This window comes from Pelobates fuscus, chromosome 2, assembly GCF_036172605.1.
Source record: "Pelobates fuscus isolate aPelFus1 chromosome 2, aPelFus1.pri, whole genome shotgun sequence".
Taxonomy (NCBI): domain Eukaryota; kingdom Metazoa; phylum Chordata; class Amphibia; order Anura; family Pelobatidae; genus Pelobates; species Pelobates fuscus.
Window position 1 is genome coordinate 161,439,602 of NC_086318.1, and position 14,629 is coordinate 161,454,230.

At 36.5% G+C, this 14,629-nt stretch overlaps 1 protein-coding gene across 1 annotated transcript in view; it reads right to left on the minus strand.

Moving 5' to 3' along the window:
* The window catches only part of CSMD1 (CUB and Sushi multiple domains 1), a 1,854,468-nt gene that overhangs the window by 224,929 nt on the left and 1,614,910 nt on the right, over positions 1-14,629 (minus strand). Inside the window, exon 37 of the mRNA XM_063441118.1 lies at positions 12,147-12,251. Within this exon, the coding sequence (XP_063297188.1) occupies positions 12,147-12,251 (105 nt within the window). The remainder of the gene's footprint in view (positions 1-12,146; positions 12,252-14,629) is intronic.

Consider the following 14,629-nt stretch of genomic DNA (forward strand, 5'->3'; position numbering starts at 1 on the left):
ACCACCATCTTTTCTAGTCCCCTTTAATCCTACAATGTAAACAGGTTTAGGACAGGCACTAGAGGCACTTCCCGGGATGTCATGGAGCTTGAATCTATGAAACGATGCTAGACATCCTCACACTGGCAGATTGATTACAGTAGGATCTGGTAGACTAAGAGTTGTGGATAAAAGATATGTCGCACATTTATCTACGTAATTAATTTTCATCACTTTCAGAGTGTAGTGGTGGTATGAGACAGAATTAGGAACCGAGTTAGAGAAAGGTGTGCAAGAGTGCAGCCAATGGCAAAACAGACAAGGTGAGGACTGATAGAAAACAGTTGTTGGGGCATTCTATCATAAGAGTTGTGGAGGTGGACAATAGTGACTTTGTGAGATGTCCTCCTGGAGCTACTGCTCACAGAGACAGGAGAAAATGTTTAAATATTGTTGGATGTTCTTGTCCATTAGGGACAAATGTCTTGGCTTGCAATGAAGTTTCAGAGGTAAATTAGGTTTTTAGAATCTTGCCAATGATATACGGCAGGTTGTGACCACATTGTCGTTCTCTGAAGTTCTGACTGTGCATACTACTTAGAATCATAGGTGGATGCATATTAGGGACTTTAACTTTGGCTTGGTGAATGGTGTCGGGAGCAAGGATTTGGCTTTGTTTCTCTATTTGAAATAGAAATTAACTGTACAAAAATATGTTTTGCATCTTTCTCAAAGGGGAATGAATGGTCTCAATGAGCAGTTCAGAGGTTTTGCTAGGAAATATTTAAACTAGGAAGTGGGCAGTAAAGGGTGACAAAATATCAATCCTATTGCCCCCCCAAAAAAGGACAGAAAGTAGCTGTAGCAAGTGTGTGTGAAGAAACTACACTTTTTTTTTGTTTTGTTTCACTAACTTTGATTTTCTCATTCGGTAGATTAAACTACCGAACTCCGAGCACCCCTCTGGCTCATTAACTACAAAGCAAACTGCAGATTAAGGGCTCTCCTAGTGTGGACGCAGTCATATGGCCGAATGCCACGTGCTGGAGAAACCGGACTTGGTCATCGAGTTTATCCACTTGAGAAAGCCCTAAGGGGAGAAACGCACTGTGGAAATTTTAACTAACTGTATTCTAATAAAGGTATTTTGGCCACTTTCTTTGTAGTGAGTTAGCCATTTTATATTTTTTTTACCATTTTTATTGTTTTACCACCTGGCATCTGAGTTTTACTTGTTCCAGAGAGATACCACTTCAAAGCATCCTTGGTAGGGATTATACCACTTACGCCCTATCATTGAGTAGTGCATCTGCCCAATTAAATGTGAGTAACCATTTGGTATTTTTATACAGTCTCCTAGTTTTATCACAGTGAGCACTATTGTTGTTTTTTATGTTACATAACATAATAACTTGATCCCACTACTCCATGGACGTCTCTACCTCAGATAGAACTGTGATTGTCTCTCATCTTAAGGTTTTACTGGACTCTTTTTGGACTGTTCTTTATATATATATATATATATATATATATAAATTATTATATATATAAATATATATTTTATACATATATATATATATATATATATATACATATATATATATATATATATATATATATATATATATATATAAACATATTTTTTCTGTATATGTTTTGTGTGTGTCTAAGGGTATCACATTTAGAGTGTTGTCAGCAGTGAGAAAAAAAACATACAAACTCTAAGTAGTATTTTACTTAAAATCTTTCAATTTTTTTCAAAGAGCGCTCCAAAATTAATTAAGTTTTTCCAAGTGAAAAGTGTAGAGAAGGATCAGTGCTTGAAAACTTAAATAAAGGCAGTACACTTTAAGGATAGGGCTCCCTCACAGGTCCTCTAAGTATACAGGTATAAGGAAGTAGAAAAAGGTGGAACCACTCTCTTTCCTGTAAGAGTCAGTTCTTCTAGTGTACATTGCACAGCTGTCTAAAGTAAAGACAAATAAGTATATGGGGCTTAATGGGATACACCTAGATTTACTATAAGAACTTAGTGGTATACTAGCAACACCGTTAACTGATCTATTTAACCAATCATTATCAATGGGAGTAGTTCCAGAAGATTGGAAATTAGAAAATGTTGTGCCAATTCACAAGTAAGTTAGAAGGGAGGAGTCAGGCAGCTATAGGCCTGTAAGCTTTACTTCAGTAGTGGGGAAACTAATTTAAACCATTTTAAAAGATAGGATTGTTGGGGGTGGGCCTAACCAGCATACCCGACAGACATGTTTGATGTGAGCTCCTCATACAACTTAATTAACTTACGATATTATAAAGAGGTAGCATCCCCAAGAACAACACTAGCAACTACTTACCTAAACCTAACTGCTGGGGAGCCCTCTGGTGCAACTTTGGAGCCGCACTTCTTAGCCGGCAGCCTGAAAACGCTACTGCTGTCTATGCGCATGGTGTATCCCACGAGGGGAGATACGGCCAATTTCCTGGCTTTGGACTGTTTGTGTGAGGCTGCACCCCGTTTCTCCCCCTCTTGGCCAGCGGGGGTTATTCAGTCACCACCAGGTCTACACAATTTCAACAGTATCTCCAAACTGCACCAAGTTACAATCTTGCTGTACCTGGAATGTACAAGATGGCAGATGCCTGTCCCATCAACATACTTAGCATGGATCCGACTCAGAGGACTAATGGACCCCGTCAACTACTTCCTCCTGAGGCTCGATGAGCATTTTCAGTACTTTTGGGCAAAGCTGAACAATCGCTCCCAACCCACTCCACCCAAACAGGAGGGAGATGAGAGAGGAGCACTGCCGTAAACAGGAAGGCCCTCTCGAACCAATACATCCTTGCAAGCAACTAACCACCCTGTTACTGGCCTACCTGGGTCAAGGACCTATTGAGGGATGACTCCTTCACCTTGCCCACGAAGTTGGATGATTGCCCACAAAAAGCAGTGGTAACCACCATGATCCTCCAGCTACTCCCCCTGGAGAAAAGACTTGGTCTTTGGAAGAACTCAAGTCTGTGGTCCTAAGATGCGGATCCTCATACTGGCCTGGAGCTAGAAGAGAGCCCAACATAGGTACCTCTCTTATGTAAGGCTCATGGACTTATAATGCTTCCACTCATAGGAGTCAGCTCATGTGACAACAGGCCACTACCTGAGCAAGTCTCAGCTCTGATTTTGATGGATGCCATTCTCTTTATCATTAATGTTATGCAACTCACTATTGTTGATATGCTCTGATTTTCTTTTCTTTTAATTTTACTGGTGCTGCAATATCTTGTTATACTTAGACCCAGTGGTCATCTCTCTAGCTTGCTTAACTAACCCGTTTATCAATTATTATAATGTATATTTAAGAACACCATGTTTACTTGTTTTTAAGAGATGTAAGCAGGCATATGGTGTGCATTGTCCTAGCCTATGTTAGGTTCAACTGACCAGTAGTCTAGTTCACCTTCACATCTCGCTGACTAGCTAAGTAAAATTGGACATCATAATTACCAAAAATTGTGCTGTTTGCATGCCATACTAACATCTTATGCATCTGTCATTATTATGCTTGTCAGAGCTGTTGTGGCAAGACAAGCTGGTTTGTTATCTGTGCAAAACAAAAATAAAGAATTATATATATATATATATAAAAATAGGATTGTTGATCATCTCAAATCACATGGATTTCAAGATCAGAGGCAACATGGGTTTATTTCAGGGAGATAATGACAAACTCATCTTATTAGGTTTTTTTTATTGGGTAACTAAAATAATACATCAATGTGGTGTAGTAGATATTGCTTACCTAGTGTTCAGTAAGGCTTTTGACACTTTTGCACATAGAAGGCTTATCAATAAAATGCAACCCTTGAGTTCAATATTGCTGAATAAGTTAGGCAGTGACTGAGTGACAGGCAACAGAGGGTTGTAGTCAATGGAGTATATTCGAAGCAAGGTCTCTTTTGCCAATGAGGTACCTCAGGGATCTGTATTTGGACCCATTCTCTTCAATCATTTTATTAATGATATTGCAGAAGGTCTTGATGGCGAGGTATGTCTTTTTTGCTGATGATACAAACATTTTCAACATAGTTGATGTTCCAGGAGAGATAAACAGAATGGCAAATGATTTAGGTAAACTAGAAAAATGGTCAAAGTTGTGGCAACTGACAACTAATGTGGATAAGTGCAAGATCTTGGACGTAAAAACCCAATAGCAGAGTGTGGAATATTTGATACAGCCCTAACCTCAACATCTGAGAAAAGGGATTTTGGGGTAATTATTTCAGATGACTTAAAGGTAGACAGGCAATGTAATAGAGCAGCAGGAAATGCTAGCAGAATGCTTTGTTGTATAGGGTGAGGTATTAGCAGTAGAAAGAGGGTGGTGCTCATGCCATAGTACAGAGCACTGGTGAGACCTCACTTGGAGTATTGTAAGCAGTACTAGAGATCATATCTTCAGAAGGATATTGATACTTTGGAGAAAGTTCAGAGAAGGGCTACAAAACTAGTTCATGGATTGCAGGACAAAACATACTAGGAAAGGTTAAAAAATCTTAACATGTATAGCTTGGAGGAAAGACTAGACAGGGGTGATATGATAGAAGGGAATCAACCAGAGACAAAGGGATTCAAAACAACAAAGTAGGAGAGTATATTTTAAGGAAGGAAAACTACCACAACAAGAGGACATAGTCTTAAATTAGAGGGGCAAAGGTTTAAAAATAATATCAGGAAGTATTACTTTACTGAGAGGTTAGTGGATGCATGGAACAGCCCTCCAGCTGAAGTAGTAGAGGTTAACACAGTGAGGGAGTTTAAGCATGCGTGGGATAGGCATAAGGCTATCCTAGATATAAGTATTTTTTTACATTTGGCAGACTAGATGGGTTAGAATTGTTGTTACCTGCCATCACATTCTATGTTTCTATTTTTCTAGAGAAACCCCATAGGAAATCATTGAGGCAATGCATTCTATGGAGAAGGCCTAATGCATGCATGGCACTCACTATGCATGCACATTAGGTCCCCCCTGTTGGCTGGAGATGGAGCAAGAGGCATTGCTGAGGGACATTGGCTGTGGAGTTGGATAAGTGAATAAATGGTTATTTAACCCTTTACATCGCTGGTGGTGTGGGGGTGGCTGAGGAACAATTGGTGTTAGGATCTTTGAATTCCTAACAATAAAGTGTTCCTTTAATGCTATATATTCTCCACCACCCCCTCTGCCCCCACCCCCCATTCCCTCCCTTTCCTCACACTACTCGCAAAATTACATGTTTTACTATCTTAACAAAGTATATTTTAAATCTAAGGCTGTGAACAACAACTGTGTCAATTAGCATTTACAAGCATTTTTGATAATCTTTGTTTTAGACCAAAATTCAGTACATGAAATAAATTAAGGGCTTTGTTCAGCTTGTAAAGTAATTAGTTACTTAGACATACACATTTATAAGTTAGACAGTAACACTTGTACTGCAATTGTTATATTGTTTCATTTTCATTTATTTCTTGCGAATTCACATGTGGGTATATAGTATACATGCTGTTCAGTGGTGCCCTTATAGAAAAGTTCTCCCTTAACCCCTACTCTACCCTAATACATTACACTAATAGAGTTATTCACTACAGTGAGAATTCAAATAGAATTCAAAAAAGGTTATTCACTAAAGTGAGAATTAAAAGTATTTACAAATTTGAGATCAATATAGCTGAATTGGAAACATTCTCTTAGTCACCTATGCTTCCAATTAGACTACTTTAGCCTTAAATTTGAAAATTTATTGGGATTTCACTTGAATTCTCACTTTAGTGAATACTATGAAAGTGAATTTAAAATTAAAATCAAAATAGCTGACCTGGAAAAATGCTGCTATGCTTCCAGTTTGACTACTACAACCTTAAATTTGAAATTCACTTGTATAGTCAAGAAATGGGAAACTGAAATGGGAAAATTCTTTTATATGAATAATTGGGAGGAAGTTTTCATGCAGGTAACGAAGGCCATGTACTGAATATTTTTTTAAGATCATGCATAGATGGTATCTAACCCTAGATAAAATAAAAACAAATGAAAGTGCAATTACTCTACCATGTGTTGGAGACGTTTAAAACATGACGGTACGATTTATAACATGTGGTGGGAGTGTGAAGGTCTTTTAGAGCCTAAGAGGAGTAATATTCTCAATATTGTGCACAAAACAGTTTAAACACATTAAAATATCACATACATATTCCACATTGTACTTCAGAGCACAACTTTCTCTTAATTCATGTACTTATGATAATTAAAATAATTCCAACCAGAAAATGGAAAGTCTCCATTACGTCAATCTGGCCAGAAATTGTAAACCAGCTAGAACATCAAAGAAGGATGGAGGGGGGCTTATATAAGAATAATAAATATGCAAATGCATTTCAAGATATTTGGTCTAAACTTTTGTGAAAATGCCTGAGCATTTATATCACAACATGTTGTTACATTCTACAACCCACTGATATATTGTCTCTCCATCGACCCTCCTCTTTTCTTTCTTCAGATATTTGCATTACCATTATTATTAGCTCAGATTGAATTTAAAAGTGTTGGTCACAATTCTCTTCAAATTCTTATGACTTTGGTGAATAACTCTACAAAAGACACGGATGTTAACCAGAGCCCTAATTCCATAAAAAAATATTTTCTTGAGAAATTGGTAGATTACTTTGTAGCAATTTAAAACATAATAATTATATAATGTGCTCTAAAATGTGTTGGATAAAATGAAAATACTGATCTAATTAAAAGTGTGCATTAAAAATGCATTAATGATATTATGTTAATGATATAGCTCTCAGCAATTAAGCTCAGTTCTTGAGGGCCATAACCCTACTGGTGTTTTAATATAACTGGAAACAAACTATTAACATTGTATATCATTGAAAAGCATTTATAAAGGGACACTCTAAGCACACAAAAAAAAAAACCTCCAGCTTAAATACGCAGTTTTGGTGCATATATAATGGTCCTGCAGTCTTACTGTTCAGTTCTCGGAAATGTATGAGTTAAATCACTTTGTTTCTGATTTATGCACACACCTGCCTTGGCTATGACTCACACATTCTATAAGAAAAAAAATTGTTTTATTTTCAATCAGATCTTACAACACAGTGTGTTTAATTTAGACGTTCTTATCTCCTGCTCTGTCAATTGAACTGTCTTTAATTACACAATGGAAGCGATTGCAGGCTCTTTTAGGTTATGGACAGAACATGAGATAAGAATTTCACAGTTAAATACACTGTATAATAAGGGAAGCAGAAAATTTAGACTCTTTCTCAGAGAAGCTACATGAGTCTCAACTAGGGAAAACGTGGTTAGGGCTGAATAAACAACATGATTTAACTCCTAAATGACAGAGATATGTGCGGTGAGGCTGCAGGGTCATGAACTCTACACCAAAACAACTTAATTTAGCTAAACTAGTTTTGGTGCTTAAAGTGCCCCTTTAAGTTACATCCTGAAAATCTACCACCTCCAACTCTCTAAGAATAATACTGTAAAAATGCTGTCACTTTTATTTGAACCGATGTACAGATGTGACTTATGTAATCCCGACAGTACAATAACATTCAACTGTATCTCTCCTAATAAGTAAGACGGCTCACCACAGCTCTTGTATTTATAGTCTTTTGATATGATTACATGTGTAACACAAATGGTACATGTATAATTATATTTGTAATATAATATGACTTAAGTCTATATGACTTAAACTAAAGATTATTAGAAATGAAATATCACAATGCATATCATAGACAATCTCATAGCAATCAAATAACAACTTCATCCTCCTCCATCTTATTATGTTTATTTACAGTATCTCACAAAAGTGAGTACACCCAGTGTGTCTTGCCTACAATCAAGCATGGTGGTGGGAGTGTTATGGTCTGGGACTGCATGAGTGCTGCCGGCACTGGGGAGCTACAGTTCAATGAGGGAACCATGAATGCCAACATGTACTGTGACATACTGAAGCATAACATGATCCCTTCCCTTCAGAGACTGGGCCACAGGGCAGTATTCCAACATGATAACAACCCCAAACACACCTCCAAGACAACCACTGCCTTGCTAAAGAAGCTGAAGGTAAAGGTGATGGACTGGCCATGCATGTTTTCAGGCCTAAACCCTATTGAGCATCTGTGGGTCATCATCAAATGGAAGGTTGGGGAGCCCAAGGTCTCTAACATCCACCAGCTGTGTGATGTTGTCATGGAGGAGTGTAAGAGGACTCTAGTGGCAACCTGTGAAGCTCTGGTGAACTCCATGTCCATGAGGGATAAGGCAGTGCTGGAAAATAATGGTGGCCACACAAAATGTTGACACTTTGGGCCCGGTTTAGACATTAATGGCTATGTGTTGAGTTATTTTGAGGGGACAGGTAATTTACACCGTTATACAGGCTGTAAACTTACTACTTTACATTGTGGCAGATTGCTATTTCTTCAGTGTTGTCACATGAAAAGATATAATAACATATTTACAAAAATGTGAGGGGTGTACTCACTTTTGTGAGATACTGTATATCTACATGTTGAACTGCACTTTATTTTTTGCATCTGTCATTCATATATAGCATATGATATTTTCTCAGATGCGGTACATGGTTTCAACTATTCTGTTACTGTCTGGATCTGGTAATTATATGATTATAATCTGCAATCTCAACATATTGCATTAAAAAAGTAAAAATATTAAGAAAATCAAGATATGTGTTTGGCTTTTACATACACTAACATGATACCACTGATCAAGTATAAAAAGAATAAGACAGCGCTAGATAACTTTTTGGCAGCAACCTTAAAAAAAGGGAATCCCTCAGACCCTTTAAACAAGATAAATAAATACAATAAAAAAGGCTGCGCACAAATATAAAATCCAATGGTTAAACAAAAAAGGAGAGAATAAGTCCAGCTATTATGTCCTTACAAGTGTCCTTGGTTGTTGAGGTCTTCTACTTGTGTAGTGGTATCACTTAATATGAAAGATAAAAAGGAACAAGGAACAACCAATGGTGTAGTACGTAAAATTCAGATATAGACGTGAAAAATAATAGTATAAAACTCACATTTACCAGAGCTAATGTCCAGCTCTGGAGTGAAGTGCGTACAGCGGTTTAATCCCCGCTTATGGGATATAAAGCAGGTTCCTCTCCGTGAGTGGTTTTCAATTCTCGGGATAAAAAGAAGAAACAGCCAATAGTGCTCACTGTATGGCAATATAAATAAGAATAATAAAAAAAATGTACTTACAAAATAAGAGCAGACACACTGCTCTTTGATGACAGCTTGGGTGGATTGATCCCCACCTAAGGATTTCTTTGGGTACAGGAAACTTCCAGGAGTATTCAAGGTTTCTTATAAAACCAGTAAAAAATGATAAAAATAACAATAAAAAGCCAGGGTAAAAAAGAAGAAATTTTCTTTTTTACCCTGGCTTTTTATTGTTATTTTTATCATTTTTTACTGGTTTTATAAGAAACCTTGAATACTCCTGGAAGTTTCCTATACCCAAAGAAATCCTTAGGTGGGGATCAATCCACCCAAGCTGTCATCAAAGAGCAGTGTGTCTGCTCTTATTTTGTAAGTACATTTTTTTATTATTCTTATTTATATTGCCATACAGTGAGCACTATTGGCTGTTTCTTCTTTTTATCCCGAGAATTGAAAACCACTCACGGAGAGGAACCTGCTTTATATCCCATAAGCGGGGATTAAACCGCTGTACGCACTTCACTCCAGAGCTGGACATTAGCTCTGGTAAATGTGAGTTTTATACTATTATTTTTCACGTCTATATCTGAATTTTACGTACTACACCATTGGTTGTTCCTTGTTCCTTTTTATCTTTCATATTAAGTGATACCACTACACAAGTAGAAGACCTCAACAACCAAGGACACTTGTAAGGACATATTAGCTGGACTTATTCTCTCCTTTTTTGTTTAACCATTGGATTTTATATTTGTGCGCAGCCTTTTTTATTGTATTTATTTCACTGATCAAGTATACCTGACATTCCCTGCCCTTCCCTTTTGATCTGTTTACCTGCCGGAACATTTGACTACTGTCCACTTTTATGTTCAGCTGTTACCTTCGAGTTTGTTCTCTCTCTAATAGCTATTGGTGTATAAGTATTAAAGGGACACTATAGTCACCCAGACCACTTCAGCTCCATGAAGTGGTCTGGGTGCTAGGTCACTCCGGTTTTAACCCTTCACATGTAAACATAACCATTTCAGAGAAACAGTTATGTTTACATTTGGGGTTAATCCAGTCTTTAGTGGCTGTCTTCCGGACAGCCACTAGAGGCGCATCTGCGACGCTGGAGGCGAATTTTGCCTCCATAGCGCAGATCATCCATAGGAAAGGATCGAGAAATGCTTTCCTATGGACACTTTGAATGTGTGCGTGGCTCCAGTGATGTCGAATGGGGGAGCTGACGTCGGACAGGGAGGAGAGGTCACCAGCGCCTGCACTGGAATAAGGTTAGTGGCTGAAGGGGTTTTAACCCCTCCAGTGCCACGGGAGGGGAACCCTGAGGGTGGGGGCACCCTCAGGGCACTATAGTGTCAGGAAAACAAATTGATCCTTTAATAAATAGTTTTGCAATATTTTTGTGGCTATTAGAGTTTTACTCTGGGCTTTTCCCATTGGCTACCTTATGCATAGGTGCCAAGGGAATACTTTTGTATACACATCTGATCATTAATATCTTAATGAATTACTAAAATTGACATTTGTAACACCTTGGAGGGGGGAGGGTGAGGGTATTTCCTTGTGTTAATAGTGTGGGGCAGTGCATGGACTGCAGTGAGTCATCACTGAATTTCTTCTAATACACACTGGTGACCAGTCTAGGCCTGGGGCTTTCTAGTTTTTCAATTGAAAGATTGCAGCAAGAGCCACCATGATAATGATTGGTACTTTAAGAATTTTTAATATATTCTCAATAAGTATAGTAGGGCAAGAGGTTGGAAGAATTCATGGCAACACTGCACACCAACCATGGAGAGATCAGCCTTATTACCTTCCCAGTTGGATATAGTTTACCGCAGGTTTAAAATGATTACAATTAATTTCTAAAGGTCAAAGATGAACTTTTTCATTCTCTTTTACAAACTGATACATTTCTTCCATAATAAAATACTAGAATGGTTTGTTAATTTGACCTTTGTCAACTCATTAATCAAACTGTTCTTGCAGACCCCCATTCACTCTGAAAAGGTTAACACTTTTTCTTTTCGAAAAATGTTTATTTCACACAAATTAAATGAATGAGCTATAATTCTTTGCCAGCTCCTATAATGCTGCTGCTATTGTAACAAGAAGGTTGCATTAAAAAAAATGAAAATTATTCTTGGTTGATGAGTTGCTGTAGGTGAAATGCTGTAATTGAAAAACAAAACACAGTAGTATACTTCTAATAAAAATAAATATGGATTTAAATTTTATTAAAAATCCTGAACTATCAAATAAATAGCGTGTATATTCTACAAGACAGGCAACATTAGAAATAAACAATAAGAATCAAATAGTCATAGTTGATTGACAAGAAAATGACAAAAAAAGCTATATACGCAGATTGCCCTAAAGCAAAAAATGCTTGTTTGTGAATTATTGTCTTCAATGCACTGCATTTATATAGTTAACTGTTCTATGAGACAGTGGAAATTTGAATGAGCAAACAAACATCAATTTGAGTGCATTTTATAGATGTTACATTAAAGCAAAAATGTGTGCTCTTCAGGGACAAAGTGAAAAATGAAAAACCAATAGAGTATCTTTCAACATGTACTTTGCTCAGAAATATCACATATTTTAACTATAGTCTAGTCTAGTCTATAGTCTACATATAGTCTTTAAGTAGGTGTATAGTTAAAAAAAATCTTGCAAATAATATTAACTAGGTACGATATTCGTTCACTATTAAGCACAACAGAATACTATTCTACATTACACAAAATTATAGGGTGGTTAAATCTCAAAAGGCAATAATTTATCATACATGTTTTTGTTTTTCAATTTGGTCTGGTTATTGCACATTTTTGTCTAAAGTAATACATTTTTCCAAATTCACTGTATGAATATTACATTTTTTTTCAATATAACTGTTTAACCTTACTTTTATATTCCAGATGGAACCCAGCTGCAGCCACACTGATGTCAGAGTGAAAGTGTAAGTAAAGTTGATTAGATGTACTGTTCAATAAAGCTGGAACTGTGGTTCCTAATAAAGAAAATAAATACAATATTTTAATTTTTAGCAAATCTTCACAAAAAAAATAGTAACGTGTGATTTTCAATGTTTTATGCAGTGGCGTAAATTCTTGAGAAATTAGTTTCAATTTAATTTATTGAACAATATTACACAGTGTTGCTCATATATTAGTAATACACAATTGTCAAAACATTTACTTATTCCTAAATGCATCAAAGAATCTAATAATAAAGATTATTGTGTTCTGCATAATGCAGAGGAGGGGTTTATTCACTAAATAGTCATTTTATGTAGCTGGAAAACTAACTTGCAAAATTTGCAGATTTGTAAATTAAACTCTAATTCTGCTGATTCGGAAATTGCTTCCAACTAGCTTTTTACATTCATTTTGAAAGCTTTCAATACATAGTCTTTCACTGTTTAGCATGTAGATCCACAAGGAAATACATTTCACCCACATAAAAAGTAGTGATGTCAATTTTTATTTATACTTCACTAATTACATTAGCTGTAGGAAATAAAACAGTCTTGGAAACATGAGCATTGTGTAGGTGTGCACAGAAAATGATTGTGTTATCTTTATTCTTTTACATAATAAAATTCAATTTTGTCATACTTATAAAATTATGAGTAATTGTAAGACCTAAAACCGCATATATTTTATTTATTGGCATTTATTAGCAATAATATTATTGTCATTGTCATGGATTTACAATGTCACAATGAGAATATAAAACAGATAATAAACAAGTTAGGGGCAATAGAAAATAGAGGTGAAGAAGGCACTGCTTTGAGGCTTTGATGTGTTTGGGCTATTTCTGTAAGCTAATTTGCTGATTGTACTTTTTTCTTTTGTTAAAACCTATTTCACTTGAGAGAAAATACACATACATTGGAATTGGTTAATTGAAAGGTCTGGATAATGCATTAACATTCTCAGAGCAATAGCCAAAGTAACCATAAATTGTCCTAAGGTGGCCACATCAGGCCCAGAGGGTCAGATGGGCTATAAGAAATGAAGATACTTAGCAAAGCTAATTACAACCCCTATATTAACAAAAAAGATGAACCCAACCTGCCTAGAGCCAATTGATTTTTAATCATTCTATGCTCAAAGGTAGTTTTGGCCACGCACAGTCCTATGGATCTGTACCTGTAATGGCTCATTTAAAGTCACCAACATCTTAATTGACACAGACCACTTCATCTCAAGTAGTGCAGTGACCCTGTCCTGTTAAATATAAAATGTAAGGCATTACAGGTGTTTTGTTAGAAACTACAATGGATACATTGCCGATCGAAATCCATATATATCTCCCAATATGCCCCCATGCACATTATGCCTAAACATGATTTTGTTTTATATATAGGATGATTTTAGTCTGTTTGATAGAGTATGGCATTTATAGGAACACACCATTTTCCCTTAAGCACAGGTTGTTGATCCAAGGAGAAGTCTGATTTACATTGTGGAGTCAAGAAGGAATTTTTTTTTGCCTTCTCTTGGATCAACAGCATAAAGGAATAGGTTTCAATGTTGAACTTAATGGTGTTTTGTCTTTTTGTCAACCTAGATTACTGTGTAACTATGTGTGAAAAGTATGTCCTCTTTTTTTCATTTTACATAAAGTACAGATTTCAATAGATAACCTTGTTATTCACCAGGCTGTCAATCAGACATGTTTGGCTCAGTGGAGCTAAACTCAAGAGACAGGCAGTTGGACAGAGCAGAAGTCTTGCAAAAACTTCTCATTGAGCTGCATTGGGAAGGGGAAGGACTTGACCAGGACTGGGCTAGGGAAGAAGGGAAGGACTTGAAAAGGCTTCAGACGAGCGATCTGCATCTTTTGCAAGCTGTTTTTAGATAAACCTCCAAAGAAAAAGATGCTTAATTAAATGCATACATGCTTTCTTTCATTGGGAATATGTATGCTAAATAGTGTTTTGTTTTTATTTTTGTATTGGGCAGTAGAGTGTTCCTTTGAGTCCTGAATGCTGGGCCCAGCACTGTTTATGTATTGTAGGATTAGTGGGATGAGAACCCACCTGCCTGCACTCTCACATTTTTTAAATAATATTCAATGCTTTGCCGCTGCACTTTTCAATTTAGGTTTAAATCCCTGGGTTAAAATATGGCCATGTGATGTGAAAGCTTATAGGAAAACATTGATTATTGAATACTCTGCTAAATTTTAAATTGGGCAGTAGCAGTTTTTCACTGCTTTCTACCTATAACCCCTTTATTACTAACACTTTTTGATTGAACAAATTATCAGCATTACATGTATATGAAGCAAGGTATGCATAGCTAGCATATACATATATCAAAACACAGCAATTCTGTGGATATATGACTTTGCAGAAAATTGTAAAATATACATTTATGT